Source organism: Rhinolophus hipposideros (genome assembly GCF_964194185.1).
Source record: "Rhinolophus hipposideros genome assembly, chromosome: 13".
NCBI classification, from domain to species: Eukaryota; Metazoa; Chordata; class Mammalia; order Chiroptera; family Rhinolophidae; genus Rhinolophus; species Rhinolophus hipposideros.
Window position 1 is genome coordinate 33855724 of NC_138059.1, and position 16186 is coordinate 33871909.

Consider the following 16186-nt stretch of genomic DNA (forward strand, 5'->3'; position numbering starts at 1 on the left):
AATCACTAAAATATAGAACACACTATTCTGATATGATAACCTCTACAAAAACTGAACATAAATTATTGATATTTTCATTTCTACTACTGAGATGAGGCCAGCTGCACCTTTAATTTATAACAGCAAAAATATTTCAATTTGAAGGAAGGATAAAGGACAATAATCTGAAAGAGCCTGATGGATTTACTCAGTAATTCTCAATTCTCAACATTCCCCTTTTTTCCTGCATAGTTTCAAAGACCTGTTTTCTATTTTTAAATGAAATTCACTAATAACATAACCTACCAGACACGTATAAATTTTATCAAAGCATACTCTACAATATGGGCCCTAATTGTAATGTAAAGAACTAAAAAGTAATTTTAATAAATGATATGCATTTCTTGTATGTAAATATTTCACCAAAATTGCATTAGATGACATTATGAAATAGTGAAAAACCATTGAAAGTTCTTTAGCGGAAGTAAGAAAGCCAAAACCTTAGCAGTATGTGGGGCAAAATGAGGAGAATAAACAGGATTTTCTTATGTTTTAGAAGCAGGGCAGGACAGGGATCCTACCTAACATTTTTACTCCTGTTTCTCCAACACCTAGAGAAGCGCCTTGCAAAAAAGTAGGGGCTCAATGTCTATTTGTTGAATGTACATATGTGCGCATAAATGAGGGAGTGAAGCGTGCCTGTAAAGCACTAATTAACAAAATAAAAAAATAGCCAGCTATCACTCTTCTGACACAGCAAGACGATTGCATAGCTGCCAGTGACCAACCCTGGGGCCCTTTGCTGGCTCAAGATCACTATCTTCCTTTTTGAAATCAGATCCCACACACCAGGGCTCTGTTCAGATCAAAGGAGAACGCGGAGAGACCTCGTAAAGCTCGAGAAGTACTCAAGAAAAGGGAACACGCGAGGGGCGGGAAGGTGGAAAAGGACTAAATCCCAACGTGGTCCCCTGAATGATCCATCTCATTCCCCTACGGTAAAAGGAGAGAGGGTAAAAGCCCATTCCCAGAACGGCCTCCGCCCGGTGGGGCAACGCCACAAAATGACAAACTTAGAGGGCTCAGCGCAGAGGCCGAAGGAGGTGTGGGACCGGCAAGAGGGGCCCAAGAGCAGACAGCAAGGGAAGAAGAAGTTAGTGGAGTCTGAGGGAAGAGAAGATAGAGGGGGTGGGGAAGTGGGGGACAGTACGCGGACGCCGGGAAGGGTGCGTGCGTGCGCACACACACACACACACTCACTCACTCCACCAAAGTCGCGGACCCTAACAGACACCAGCCCCTCATGACCTACCTGCTTGAAGAACCGACGGAGGAAGCCAGGGCTTCCCGGTCAGAATGACAAGGCTCCGCGAGTATCCAAAACGACGCGAACGGTGAGCGAGCTGGAGGGCGCATGCGCCCGTGCGGCCGCTGTCTCCACGTGGCCGAGAGCCGCAAGAAAACTACAACTCCCAGAATGCTGAGCGAACCCGCCCCGGCGTCGCATTTCTGGTGGCACGGCTGGGGTCTGGATAGTCCAGTAGTCGCGAGCAGGGGTAGTGTGCCGGATAGTTCTCTCCAAGAGGCCTCAAAGGAAAAAGATTAGCTATGTCATCCCTGGTCAGAAAGGTGATCAGCACCACGAAAGCCCCAGGGGCCATTGGTCCCTACAGGTAACTTGGCTTGTGGGAGCGCGGACGGACCCCAGGCGTGTCGGGTGTGGGGTGAGGTGTTCGGGAGCGACCCCCCGGGTCAGAGCTGGGGTGGGCCTGGGCCAACCTAATCGAACACTTGAGGGAACCTAACTCGGGAAAGGGGCCAACGCACCCATGGACCCACAGTGTGTTAGGAACCCCACTAAGACACGGAGCCTGCGCTCCCGGAGACTTTGCCCGACCCGGATGGACTGCCTCACGCGGGAGCGCAGTCAGCCAGAATGTTTCTGGGGTTAGAAGAGATCTTTTTTTATTTATTTATTTTGTAACAGCTTTATTGAGATATAATTCACATACCTATAAAATTCAGCCCTTTAAAGTGTACAATCCAGTGATTTTTTTAACTATACTCACAGAGTAGTGCAGCCATCACCACTACTGTGTTTCCCCAAAAATAAGACCTCGCCCGACAATCAGCTCTAATGCATCTTTTGGAGCAAAAATTAATATAATTATGTAATATAATATAAGACCAGGTCTTACATTAATTTTTGCTCCAAAAGACTCACTCGAGGTGATTTTCCGTTAGGTCTTATTTTCCGGGAAACACTATATGTAATCTCAGAACTTGTATCACCCCAAGAAAGAAACCATATACCCGTTAGCAGTCACTCTCTTCACCCAGCCCCTGGCAACCACTAATGTACTGTTGGTCTCCATGGATTTGCCTGTTCTAAATGTATGGTAAATGGATCCTACAATATGTGGTCCTTTGTGACTTGACTTCTCTTTCACTTGGCATAATGTTTGGTCTAATTCTGTCTTAATTCAGAGGAGTAAATCCTATCCACAGATGTGGGTGCCCTGGGGAGAGGTGAGTTCTTTTCGCAGAAATGCTTAGCAAAGCCTTGCACATCTACCCAAGACCCTGGTTTTTACAGCACATATATAAATTCATTGTGAGGTTTATGAATTTTTTGCCCATGTTTATTTCCCACTACTAAAATAAAATACAAATCATAAGGAAGATCATTTTCTAAGATTGCCCGACATGCTCTAGTTAAAATAGGTATACTGGCCAGAAGTCTATCTTGTGTACAGAAGCACTGTTAAATTGAAAGGTTAATTCTTCTTAAAAATGTCTCAGCTTTAAAATTATTGGATCTTATATGCATTCCTGGAGACTTTCCTAATATTACTTTTGTTATTTTTAATGCTTCACTAAAGTATATCCTGTAAACTTTTTTCCATTTTCTTTTTTAAAATAGTCTGTAGTATGTTCACTGTTAACTACAGCTGGAAAATTTCTGCAACTGGAACACTTGAACTATGACAGACATGTATTGAGTACCTACTATTTGCCAAACACTGCAGGAGATATAAAAATGTGTAAGAATCAATCCATTGTGAAAGACAGTCACACATATCGGGAAACGAAAAACAAACATTTTAATTTAGTGCATGTTGCACAGCAAGCACCATAACAGACCAAATTCTCTAAGTCCCATCCCCACTTTACAAAAAGAAAACTGAAGCTCAAAGTGAACTTGTCCAAGGTCAGACAGTCTGCAAGTGACAGCTTAATTTGAACAAGCCCTACACTTATGTGTGGCAGATGAGTATTTATTATAGTAGTGTTAGAAATAAAGTGCAGTGGGACTTAGGGGACATAGAGGTTGGCTGAGGGATGACAAAAGAGGAAAAGAAAGAATTTGATGCTAACTTTGGGCAGAGGGACAGAAGATTTAGGAAGGTTCCTAGTGAGAGGTAGTCTTTGAGGTGGGTTTTGAAAGTTGGATTTGCATTTACAGTACTATTGTAAAGTTTGATTTTTAAATTACAGTTGACCCTTGAACAAAATGGGTTGCACTGCACAGGTCCACTTATATGTGGCTTTTTTCCAATAAATACTGTAAATGTATTTTCCTTATGATTTTATTAATAACATTTTTTTCGCTAGCTTACCTTATTGTAAGAATGCAGTATATAATACATACTATGTACAAAATGTGTTAACCATTTATGCTGTCGGTAAGGCTTCCAGTCAACTGTAGGCTATTTGTAGTTATGTTTTGGGGGAGTCAAAAGTTGGATTCTCAGCAGTTGGGAGAGGGTGGGCTCCCCTAACCCTCACCTTGTTCAGGGTTGAACTGTACTTTGTTCAGGACTTCAACAGGAAGTTGTGGAGTGAAGGGCATTCTAGTTAGAGGGAATGACTTGAGGTATAGAGCTAGAAGAACACATGGCATAAAGATTTTCTGGAGTAGCATTTAGTCATCCAAGTACCACTTTTACTCTTTTTTTCATTTGCCAAATCTGTGTACCACCTGTATTATAATTTACTTAACACTTTATTTTGTGATGGCTCACTTTTACAAATTTAAAAAGCAAACTTTACAACAGTACTCTAAATAGAAAACCCAATAGTAAAAAAAACAGTAACAGTAAAAAAAACAAACAAACCTCAATTGAATAAAAAACGTTATTAAATTCTAGCTAGATACTGCAATTTGCTCAAAACCCAAGGCCTTTCTCTTTTTGTTAAAAGTGATAAGTTTCTTTAACTTGTTTTCTCCATGTAATCAGAGGTTTGAACTCTTAATTGCTAACATTTATTGATGCTTACTCAGCAGTAGGCACTGTTCTCAGTGCTTTATGTACACAGTTACTAGTATTACAGTTCCCATTTTTCAGATGAAGAAAAAGAATGGAAAGGAAATCATTTCCTTACTGTTATTCAGTATTTGTGTGTGACCTACACTTTGGCAAACACTTGTTAGGAATTAGACTTTGAATTTGAATTTTTGTTTTGTCTCTTGCTAAACATTAGCTGTTACAAGGTCTGAAGTGTGATGGTTTCCAACGCTAAACTGAAGAGTATAAACTTTATTGTGAATGCACTGAGGAGCCATCAAATGTTTTTGAAGAGGAAGTGACATGATCAGAGCTCTTTTAAGAAGAGAATTCTGATAGTAATTTGAGGAGAAGATATTAAGAATAGTTAAGGGATATTACAGTAAAAGAAAAAATCAGTAATCTTCTTCCTCCTTATGCCCTAATCCTTATCCCTCAATTACCCATTAGTTTTACCTCAGAATAAAAGTGATCCTTAACAAAGCAAAGTGATCACAGAGCCTGGATCATATACTTTCCTCAAGTATATACTTTGTTCAAGAAAGAAAGCAGGATAGCAGTACCCCTGGTTGACTGACCTAGGGGTCAACTGTCTTTATAAAGCTGCAACCAAAAAAGAAGGGAATCATTCCATGAATATGCCTGTATGACAAGAGGAAAGCCATCAACCAGCTTTCTTGTGTGGAGACTTTCCAGGACATTGTGCCTCTTGTGCTTTTTTGTATCCAAAGATGATACTAGAAATGGTGCTAATTTTCAATATTTTATGAAGAAAACAACACACTCCACCTAACTAATTATGTTCTGATAAAGTTAATTGGACGTGTTTTAACAACCATTTGGAAATGAGATTTTGTGCATGAAGTTTGTAGTGAATGCACTTTTTGAAAATTCTGGGTCTTTTCCAGGTAAACTTCAAATGTGTTGAACTTTCAGTCCCTGGCATTGGGGTGGATGGGGTGTTGTCACTAATTAGCTAATCAGTGCAGCACATTTCAGGAATACTTCACAACAGAACCTTGAGAGATTTCGACATGACATTGCTATTGCATTGCTTTCCATTTTGTTTGCAGACCATCTAAATGGTCATAAAATTTTGAAATGATAGTCCATGTAGCACAGATTATGATGTAAGAATTATTACTAGGATGCTTTCAAAGTATTATTACCCTTTGACTTGGGAGTAGAACACTTAAATGTTCTAGAGCCTAATGACTATCTATGGATAGTAGGATTCTTACGCTTAGGAAGGGTCAACTATCATTGTTTTTGTGAACTATCTCTGCTAATCTATAAGAGAGAACTCCCATAGCTCCGATAGTCTCAGAGGTCCAGGCCTTAAATTTTTTTTTTCATATTTTATTTGAGTGTTTTTTTATTTTCTGAGAATAAATGAATTCCTTCTTAGTATCATAAAGTTTTTGATGAATGATAATGCATAAGGGCTTAAACTATGTTCCAGATATGGGGAGAGTTAAAGGTACTTTGCAAAGGGCCAAGGACATCCTAATTCTACACAGGACAGTTAATAGAAACAGTGTTAGCTGATGGTACTATTCAACCTGAGAGAAGCTTACATATTAACAAACTCAATAGTTAATCAATTTGTGGGCCAGGGTGAAAGCCAGATAGGGAGAATTCCTAAACTTTCTAAATCCTAATACCGTGTTTCCCCAAAAATGAGACCTAGCCAGACAATCAGCTCTAATGTGTTTTTTGGAGCAAAAATTAATATAAGACCTGGTCTTATTTTACTATAATATAAGACCTGGTCTTATATAATATAATAACAATATAATATAATACAATATAATACCTGGTCTTATGTTAATTTTTGCTCCAAAAGACACATTAGAGCTGATTGTCCGACGAGGTCTTATTTTCCGGGACACACAGTACCAAGTTTAAATCTACCCTCTTCAGCTCTCCAAAACCCACATTTTTTTTTTTTTGTTGTTGTTGTTGTTGAGTACTTACAGGTACCATGAAGGTAAAGTTTATTTTTATTGAAAACCCACATTTTTTTTTTATTGGGGTGACAATTGTTAGTAAAATCACATAGATTTCAGGTGTACAATTCTGTATTACATCATCTATAAATCTTGTGTGTTCACCACCCAGAGTCAGTTCTTCCATCACCATATATTTGATCCCCCTTACCCTCATCTCCGACCCCCTACCCCCCTTACCCTCTGGTAACCACTAAACTATTGTCTGTGTCTATGAGTTTTTGTTTCTCATCTGTTTGTCTTGCAAAACCCACATTATAAACCAGTAGATCCTCCTAAAAAGATACTTTACTGACAACCAAACATTGTTAAGCTACTAAATGGTTAGAGAGTAAAACCTCAACAAGAAGTTATTGTATGCCCACTATGTGCAAGGAATTATCTAGGCCCTACACAGTTAGAGACACAGTAAGTAAGACACTGCCCCTGCCTTCAAGGAGTTTCTAGTCTGGCATACCCTAGGAGATAGGTTAGAACAGAACTAGCTGTCATATGAGGCCGGATCCTGTGCATGGTATAAGAAAGGCTCCACCAGAGGACCTCCTAGGCTTCGCAAGAAAGAAAGGCTTAGTAACTTCTTCAGGAAAATGGTGTGTGTGTGTGTGCACGTGTGTGTGTGTGTGTGTGTGTGTATGTGTGTGATGGTTTTCAGTATAGTTTTGTTTACCGTAGCAAAATATTGGAATCACTGGTAACTAGTTAAATAAAGTACATCCATACAGTGAAACACTATGCAACTGTTACAAGAATGAGGAAGCAGTCTAGGTATAGTTATGGAAAGATCATGATATACTGTTGAGTGAAAAAAGCAAAGTGTAGAAGAGTGTTTGTAAATGGGGGGAGAAATTTATATTCATCGTTCTTCATATATGCATGAAGAATCTTTGGAAGACTATATAAAGAAGAGCAATGGCTATGTATAGGGGCCCAGAACTGAATAGATGAAGGATAAGGGTAGACGAGAGTATTCACTGTGATTTTTTTTGTATATTTTCTGGATTTTTTTGAACCATGTGAATGTTCTCTTGTTCAAAAACTGAAGAAAAAGTTATAAGCTTTATATTTAAAATTACAAAGAAAAAAGATATGGTTGGGAAAATCAGGGGAAACCTGAAATAAAAGATAGGAAAGTGGAGCATGTTGGAAAACAAAATATAGGGAAGTAGAAGATTCTAAATGAGAATATCCTGTTTTAAATGGTAAAAACAAGTATTCTAAATTTAAAATAATATAAATGATTCTTTATCAACATTTTAAAAATGGGTGTACTTAATGCCCCTGAATTATATTCCTAAAATGATTAAAATAGTGATATTTATGCGTGGGTGTGGGTGTGGGTGTGTAGCTCCACAATTTAAAAAATAAATGACAGGAGCTTTCATTATCCAGAAACTAACAAATTTTTTTGAAGTTGATTTATTTGGCTTTTTTTCAGATCTCAGCGTAGCTTATTCTTCTTTCTTTGATTTTATTCCAATTCTGAAATTTAGTATCCTCGTTACAAAAAAAAAGCCAGTTTCAAAAGTAAGCACTGCAGAAGTGAAGTGTACCCTCATAGGTGGATCCTTAATTGACCCTTCAACAAGCAGTCATTAATTAATCTTGTTGGAGAATAATTATTTCCTTACAGTGCTCCTGGCATTGTTTTTTTTTTTGTTTTACAGCTTTATTGAGATATAAGTTACTTATAAAATTCACCCATTTTAAATAAATCAGACAGAAAAAGCAGAGGACTATATGATTTCACAGATATGTGAACCAAAATATATTTCACAGATAATAAACCAAAAACAACAAAAGAACAAGACAAACAAATGAGAAACAAAAACTCATAGACACAGACAATAATTTAGTGGTTACCAGAGGGTAAGGGACGTGGGGGGTGGGAGATGAGGGTCAGGGGGATCAAATATATGGTGATGGAAGCAGAACTGACTCTGGGTGGTGAACACGCAATGGGATTTATAGATGATGTAATACAGAATTGTACACCTGAAATCTATGTAACTTTACTAACAATTGTCACCCCAATAAATAAATTTTTAAAATCCTACCATTTTAAATGTAGAGTTCCATGAATTTTGTTAAAAGTGTAGAGTTGGGCTGGTCCATTGGCTCAGGCGGTTAGAGCTCCATGTTCCTAACTCCGAAGGCTGCCTGTTCGATTCCCACATGGGCCAGTGGGCTCTCAACCACAAGGTTGCCGGTTCAACTCCCCGAGTCCCGCAAGGGATGGTGGGCTGCGCCCCCTGCGACTAGCAATGGCAACTGGACCTAGAGCTGAGCTGCGCCCTCCACAACTAAGATTGAAAAGACAACTTGAAGCTGAACGGCACCCTCCACAACTAATGTTAAAAGGACAACGTGACTTGGAAAAAAAGGTCCTGGAAGTACACACTGTTCCCCAATAAAGTCCTGTTCCCCTTCCCCAATTAAAAAAAAAAGAAAGAAAAAGTGTAGAGTCATGCATCTACTACCACATCAAGTTTTTTTTTAATAATTATTATTGATTAATAATAATAATTGTATTTATTTATTTTTATTTTATTGGGGAATATTAGGGAACAGTGTATTTCTCCAGGGCCCATCAGCTCCAAGTCGTTGTCGGTCAATCTAGTTGTGAGGGTGCAACTCAGCTCCAAGTCCAGTCGCTGTTTTCAATCTAGTTGCAGGGGGCACAGCCCACCATCCCATGCAGGAATTGAACCAGCAACCTTATTGTTGAGAGCTCGTGCTCTAACCAACTGAGCCATCTGGCCACCCCCCACATCAAGTTTTGGAACATTTCCATCACACCCTGGAAATTCCCTTGTACCCATTTGTGGTCAATCCCCCCCTTACCCCTGGCTCCAGGCATCCACTTAGCTTTCTGCTGCTATTCTTTTAGTTTTTTCCAGAATTTCATGTAAGTGGCATCAAATAATATATAGGTTTTAGTTGAATCTATCAGTGGGTGTTTTTTAATTTTGTTTTTCTTTTTACGATTATGAATAATACTGTTCTTAACATTCACATAGTCTTTTCTTCTGGGTAGTTGCCTAGGAAAGAAATTGCTGGCTTGTATGTTAAGCGTATGTTTAAGTTTATAAGAAATTGCCAAATTATTTTCGAAACTGTCTGTACTGTTTGGCATTCCCACCGACAGTGTATGAGGGTTGCAGTTGCCCTACATCCTGACCAACGCTTGTTGTTATCAATGCTATCCTATTGTGTGGAGTGGTATCTTACTGTGCTTTTGCTTTCCATTTCTCTAATGACTAATAATGTTGAGCATCTTTCATGTGCAGCACTCCTTAGCTCTGCATAAGTCTTCTTTTGTGAAGTATCTGTTCAAATCATTTGCTCATTTTTGGGAAGTTGTCTTTCTGTTACCAAGTTTTAAGAGTTCTTTATATATTGTAGATACAAGTCTTTTGTAAGATACTTGTTTTGTACATATTTTCCCCCCAATCTGTGACTTGTGTTTTCATTTTCCTAAAGATGTTTTTCAACAAGCAAAAGTTTTTCATTTTAATGAAGTCCGGTTATCATTTTTTATTTTACGTTTTGTGCTTTTTGTGGTCTAGCAAAGAAATCTTTTAGCATTGAATTTTATAATTTATATATACACCAATTTCTTATTTATTGCAGTCAAGCTGTGTTAGTCGACAGGACCATTTACATTTCAGGCCAGATAGGCATGGACCCTTCAAGTGGACAACTTGTGCCAGGAGGGGTAACAGAGGAAGCTAAACAAGTAAGTCATTTTCCATATTTGAAGTTTCCTTCTCTACTACTTTTTAATATTGAGGCATATTAAGAATCCACTTGGCTGATCTGTTTTAGAGAGATTACTAGGTAAGTTACTTTTCAAGTTACTGATTGATCTAAGACAATTTTATGTCAGTAGGTAGTTGGAAATTTGATGAATCATTTAACAACCAAAAAAAAAGAAAAAAGATTGTTTCTTCCAAGGTGACTTACTTTAAACCTGGATTATCGAATATTAACTAAACATATATATACATATATCCACATTATATACATATATCAAATTATCGTGTTATATGCCTAAAACAATGTTACATGTCAGTTATATCTCAGTAAATCTGGGGTGGGGAAACCCTGCATTATTGAAATCAGATGACATTTTGCCACTTCCATGTGGATTGGGAAATTTTCCTATCAAGGCCACTGACCTGACAAACAACCCCACCACCATAGAAGTAAAAGTCAACATTTGTTAGTAAGAGAGAAATGTCAAAGATTACATGCAGTATGTTTTTCTAAATAAGAATGGGAAATAGAATTCTAATCCAATAAGTAGAATTAATTTATGCATTCACTGAGTCATTTGTGATATCCAAAGACAGAAAACAACCTAAATGTCCATCCATAAAGAGCTAGTTAAAATAAGTACTCGTAATTCTTGTAAGTGAATTGCTTCTTGGTTTTCCTTCAGTGGAATAATCTGCCTGAAATATGGTAAGACACTGTCTCCTTTTGTGAGTAAAAAGATTGGGTTGAAGTCTCTTCCTCAGTGCTGGAATGTGTGAAGTTCTCAGCCAATATCCACTAAGCTAAAACAGAAATAATTCCTGGGGTTACTAACTCTGTATCACTTTGAGCATAAGTATGAGCTAGCAAGCATTAAAACATGTTTTCCTTTAAAACAATATTTGACTTTACAGAGTCTTTTTTTCCTTTTTCTCAGAAACAGTATGTATTTGTAAATTATGTATGTCACATTCTGGACTTAGAGAAAATACCAGTTTTTCACCTTTTCCTTAACTTATTTTTTCAGTTCACTCTTCCTCTCCACTTTACTGGTCATGTATCATTTGATGATATTTTTGTTTTTTAAAAAATAATTAAACAAGTAATATGTGGGGGTGGCAAAAAAATTCAAAAGCTATAAAAAAGCATAGACAATGAAAAGATGTTTCCCACCTTTATTCCCCCCTCACTCCAGCTTCCTTCATCAGAAGTAACCACTGTTCCTAATTTCTTTTTTTTTTCCACCTTCTTCCACCTCCATCCCCAACCCCAGTTCAAGCTGTTGTTTCTTAGTCTAGTTGTATAAGACACAGCTCCCTGGCCCATGCTGGTATTATGAGCCTTGCTTCTCCGCCCCCGGCTGGGTCGCTGGTCGTCAACTGCTGCTCGCAGCTCTTGTGGGCTGCTGACTGCTCACGATGGCTGCCGGACACTCATGGCAGCACTCGGTAGCCCACGGCAGCCCATGGCTGCCCAGCTCCAGGGAGAGCCATTGTTCACAATTTTAGCTGCAAAGGGCACAGCTCACTGGCCCATGTGGGAATCGAACCAGTGACCTCTGTGTTAGGAGCTCGGTGTTCCAACCACCTGAGCCACCGAGCCGGCCCTCTTTCTAGTTTCTTATACATCCTTCCAGAGACAGTCAATGCTTGTACCAGCATAAATGTTCGTGCGCGCGCGCGCACGCGCACACACACACACACACACACACACACACAGATGGTAACTTATTATGCATGCTATTCTGCATCTTGGTTTTATTTTATCATGTAACAATTTAATATTAATTTAGTTGTATGGATCTAGCCTGATTTGTTTTAGATTTATTTAGAGGTGGCATAGAAAGAGTAGAATTTCCTAGAAAGGGAGAATTTTTCTTCAGCATAAACGGTTTAAGGAGATATTAGTAAAATATGATTAATTGCATTAAAGCTTTAATATAACATCAGTGCCTCAGGCATTTCTTGCCTTGGTTCACAGGCTCTTAAAAACATGGGTGAAATTCTGAAAGCTGCAGGCTGTGACTTCACTAATGGTGAGCAACTTGGTATTACATCACATTTCTATTTGATGTTTCTTTGGTCTTTTTGACATATCATGCCATATCTTTGTTGCTTTTTAAAGTTGTTTTAATTTCAGTATCATTTTAATCAAGAGAGCCATAGTACCATATTCTGTTTTCTAAGTAATGTTTTGAATCAGACCAAATAGCTACACCTAATGACAATGTATGTATCTTCTAGTGGTAAAAACAACTGTTTTGCTGGCTGACATAAATGACTTCGGTACTGTCAATGAAATCTACAAACAGTGTAAGTAATTTGGCTTTATTACTATTTTTCATTAAAGAGAAATGAATCGGGACGGCTGGTTGGCTCAGTTGGTTAGAGCGCAGTGCTCATAACACCCAGGTCGCAGGTTCGATCCCCACATGGGCCAGTGAGCTGCGCCCTCCACAGCCAGATTGACAACGACTTGACTTGGAGCTGATGGGTCCTAGAAAAACACACTATTCCCCAGTATTCCCCAATTTAAAAAAAGAGAGAGAGAGAGAGAAATGAATCTATTAACCTTAAAGTGTGTCCATTATGAATTAAGAGTGATAGGAGATGCTAAAGAAATGGTTGGTCATAAACCCTGTCCTAAAAAAATGAATAGTCTGATTGGATACATACATGTACCCTCATGAGAAAGATCCAAGATATTTCTATTGTATTCCTTAGAATAATATACTACAACCCTACAAATCCATTTTCCTAAAGCTTAATTCTGTTACACCCTTCTCAGGCTTTTTAAGCCCTCCTAATAATTTTTTCGTAAACACAGATTCTATTTATTATTGCTGTGACATGGTTAGCAACCATCTCTATAGTGTCTCTCAGAATCATTAGCTAGTTACTTAACATTTTTATATCTTGGTTTCCTCATCTGCAAAATGGGGGTAAAACCGTATAGGGTTGTTGGAATGCTTAAATGAGTTAATGCAACTTGTAAACACATTAGAACAGATGATGGCGTGTTGTAAGTACTCAGTAAATGTTATCTATACTTATTAACATTGTTGTCTTAGTGGGGAAAATGGGTGTCCCTACCAACTGGTGAGATGAGACAAAAGTGTAACATGAACAAAGCATCATTACTTATTCTGTCCTGAAGAAAGGGCTAGAGTAAACCAAAGTTAGCAGTGTAATCACCTGTCAAAATTTCTGGGGATGGACAGTTGTTCCCTATTTCGATAACTTTTATAACTATCACTTTAAAAACAAAACCCCATTCATATCAAACAAAATCAAATTATCAGAGTATGAGGTCGGACAATTAAGTTCGCGAACTCATCCTAGAAAAAGTGCTACATACCTTATCGCTGAATATCACTATGGTCACCTTCAACGTACTCCTTTTGGGAAGCTATGCAATGAAGCCAGTGCCTAGTCCACCCTTCAAAGAAATTTTGGAACTCTTTTTCTGGAATGGCCATCAGTGCTGTTGTATTACTCTTGATGTCCTGAATATCATCAAAATGTCTTCCTTTCTATATTTCCTTCATCTTCGGATAAAGAAAGAAGTCATTGGGGGCCAGATCAGGTGAGTAATGAGGGTGTTGCAATGCAGTTATTTGTTTACAGTGCTGTGTATTGTCGTGATGCAAGAGCCATGAATTGTTGGTGAAAAGTTCAGGTCATCAAAAGTTCAGCTTTTTCACGCAGCTTTTTCAGCATTTCCAAATAGTAAACTTGGTTAACTGTTTGTCCAGTTGGTACAAATTCATAATGAATAATCCCTCTGATATCAAAAAAGGTTAGCAACATCATTGCAACTAGTTTGCAGACTTAATTATCAGACCTTGTATGTGAGTGTTTTCATTTTTCCCCAGAAAGCTAATGCATTTTAAAAGTATTAAATATCATAGGAGTCATAGGGCAAAATATTTTATCAAACAAATATGAATGTGAGCTTCTTTTTCTCAATGTTGCTTATATCTAAGAACTGAGAAATCTATGAAGCACTTTCCAGAGTCTTGATTATGCTGTAATGAGTAACAATACACTATCTGAAAACTAAAATGAAATTCTTTTGATTTTAGATTTCAAGAGTAATTTTCCTGCAAGAGCTGCTTACCAGGTTGCTGCTTTGCCTAAAGTAAGTACACTTTAAAATAACTAATGAACATAATTTTAAATTTCTACATTGTTTTCTGACTCTAACTAAGCACTGCAGCAGGACATTTTTGAAAAGAAAGAAATAGTCCCTAATTTCCAGGAACTTAAAGTCTAAAAGGAAACACCCAATATTATATGCATAGGGAAAATTTAAGAAACTTAAGAAATTTTTAAAATTTGTCTTAAAACTTCAGAAAATTAAAAATTAAGGCCACACATGGACATGACAGAGTACTTAAACTGTGAGAAAAAGTGAAATAGCAACTATATTGTTTTATGTTACTTAGAGACTATATAAAGTGAGCCAGGTTTGTAAGTGGTATATTTTTTGCTTTTAGTGGTTGTTACTTGGAATGATCAGTGTTATCAAACTTGTTAAGGTGTTAGGAGCTCTGAACTTGGGATCACAAGATGTGGGTTTGAACCTATGTCATTTAGCTTTGTGCCATGGGACAGGTTAAATGACCTTTCTGAGGTTCCATGTATCAATCTCTGAATTGAGAAGAGAACACCTGTCTAATAGAGCTGCTGTGAGAATCGCATGAACTAATGTGTACAAACATGATCAGCACTGTATCCTGGCCTATCATAGGTTCTTAGTAAATGTTTCCCTCTTCTTTCTTTCTTTGCAAAGTTTAATGTTAAAAAATGCTGTATTCCTGTTTGTTGTATGTTTTTAGTAGGTATTACTGTGTTTTCCCGAAAATAAGACCTAGCCGGATAATCAGCTATAATGTGTCTTTTGGAGCAAAAATTAATATAAGACCTGGTCTTATTTTACTATAATATAAGACCAGGTATAGTATAGTATAGTATAGTATAGTATAGTATAGTATAGTATAGTATAGTATAATGTAATGTAACGTAATGTAATATATATATATATAAAATAATAATATAATACCCAGTCGTATATTAATTTTTGCTCCAAAAGACTCATTAGAGCTGATTGTCCAGTTATGTCCTACTTTTGGGGAAATACGGTATGGACCTCTCTTAATTTGTGAAAAATGATCTAAACACTGTTTCATTATTTTCCTTACAGGGAGGCCGCGTTGAGATTGAAGCAGTAGCAGTCCAAGGCCCTCTGACAACAGCATCACTCTAAGGGAGCCTGGTGTTATTTAGTCTAGAAAATTAATAATGTTTTTAAATTAACATCTTAACTTTTATAATCAATGTTGGAAACTGTCAGACTGACGAAAATATTTGAAGTATTATGGAAATACCATATAATAAGGGGAATTGAATATGAATTAAAGATTAGATAATGGATCTAGTTACTGATATTATAAAGTATGTTTATGCACACTCACATTACTGGATGTGAGAAAAGAGACACCTTTGCATTGCAGTTACTCAAATAAATAAAAGGTAAGGGAAATAATATGCAGGAAAGATGAGTTACTATTCCGGAGAAATAATAAAGAATACACCTAATTCAGTTAAATCCTATTAATTTAATGGTGTGAATATTTAGTTCTCATGTCAGATATATGATTTTGCTTTTACTTGTATAAAATTAAAGATTTAAGTTTGAATGTTAGAGGTAAAGGAAAGAAAAATGGACCAAAATTTTATTTAGCTAATATTTTTCTAACGGAAATAAAATAGACATGCAAATTTTCCTTGGTGTGATTTTGTTCACTTATTTATACATTAGAACACGTTACCTAATTAAGGATGGGGGAACCATGCTTTTTTTTTTCAAAGCTCATTTCTGACTTTGTACAATTTTACACTGTTGTAATGAGACTACATGTAACCATTTTGTGTTTGTTCTTTAAAGTCTTTTAACATTTTTGGACAACTGCTACATGAATACCTCCATGATGTAGAATAAATTCCAGTACAAAATTATATGGATTAAAAAATAAAACTCCCCATCACTGTCCATTCCACTTCTCCAAAGAGAGCCACTGCTAAGAGTTTTGAACGTAACCAGCAGATAGTTTTCTACTCATTATGTATTTGATCACCTAGCTTTGTTTTG

At 37.3% G+C, this 16186-nt stretch overlaps 2 protein-coding genes across 2 annotated transcripts in view; one reads left to right on the forward strand and one right to left on the reverse strand.

Moving 5' to 3' along the window:
• The window catches only part of POP1 (POP1 homolog, ribonuclease P/MRP subunit), a 38150-nt gene extending 36764 nt beyond the window's left edge, over nucleotides 1-1386 (reverse strand). Inside the window, exon 1 of the mRNA XM_081070263.1 lies at nucleotides 1292-1386. The gene's annotated coding sequence lies outside the window, so the exon portion shown is untranslated. The remainder of the gene's footprint in view (nucleotides 1-1291) is intronic.
• A 67-nt stretch (nucleotides 1387-1453) lies between these two features.
• On the forward strand, nucleotides 1454-15820 carry RIDA (reactive intermediate imine deaminase A). The gene is made up of 6 exons (XM_081071014.1): nucleotides 1454-1652; nucleotides 9908-10013; nucleotides 12014-12068; nucleotides 12277-12345; nucleotides 14118-14173; nucleotides 15239-15820. The coding sequence occupies exons 1-6, from the start codon at nucleotides 1588-1590 to the stop codon at nucleotides 15299-15301; spliced, it is 414 nt and encodes a 137-aa protein (XP_080927140.1). The 5' UTR covers nucleotides 1454-1587; the 3' UTR covers nucleotides 15302-15820.
• The last annotated feature ends 366 nt before the right edge of the window (nucleotides 15821-16186 follow it).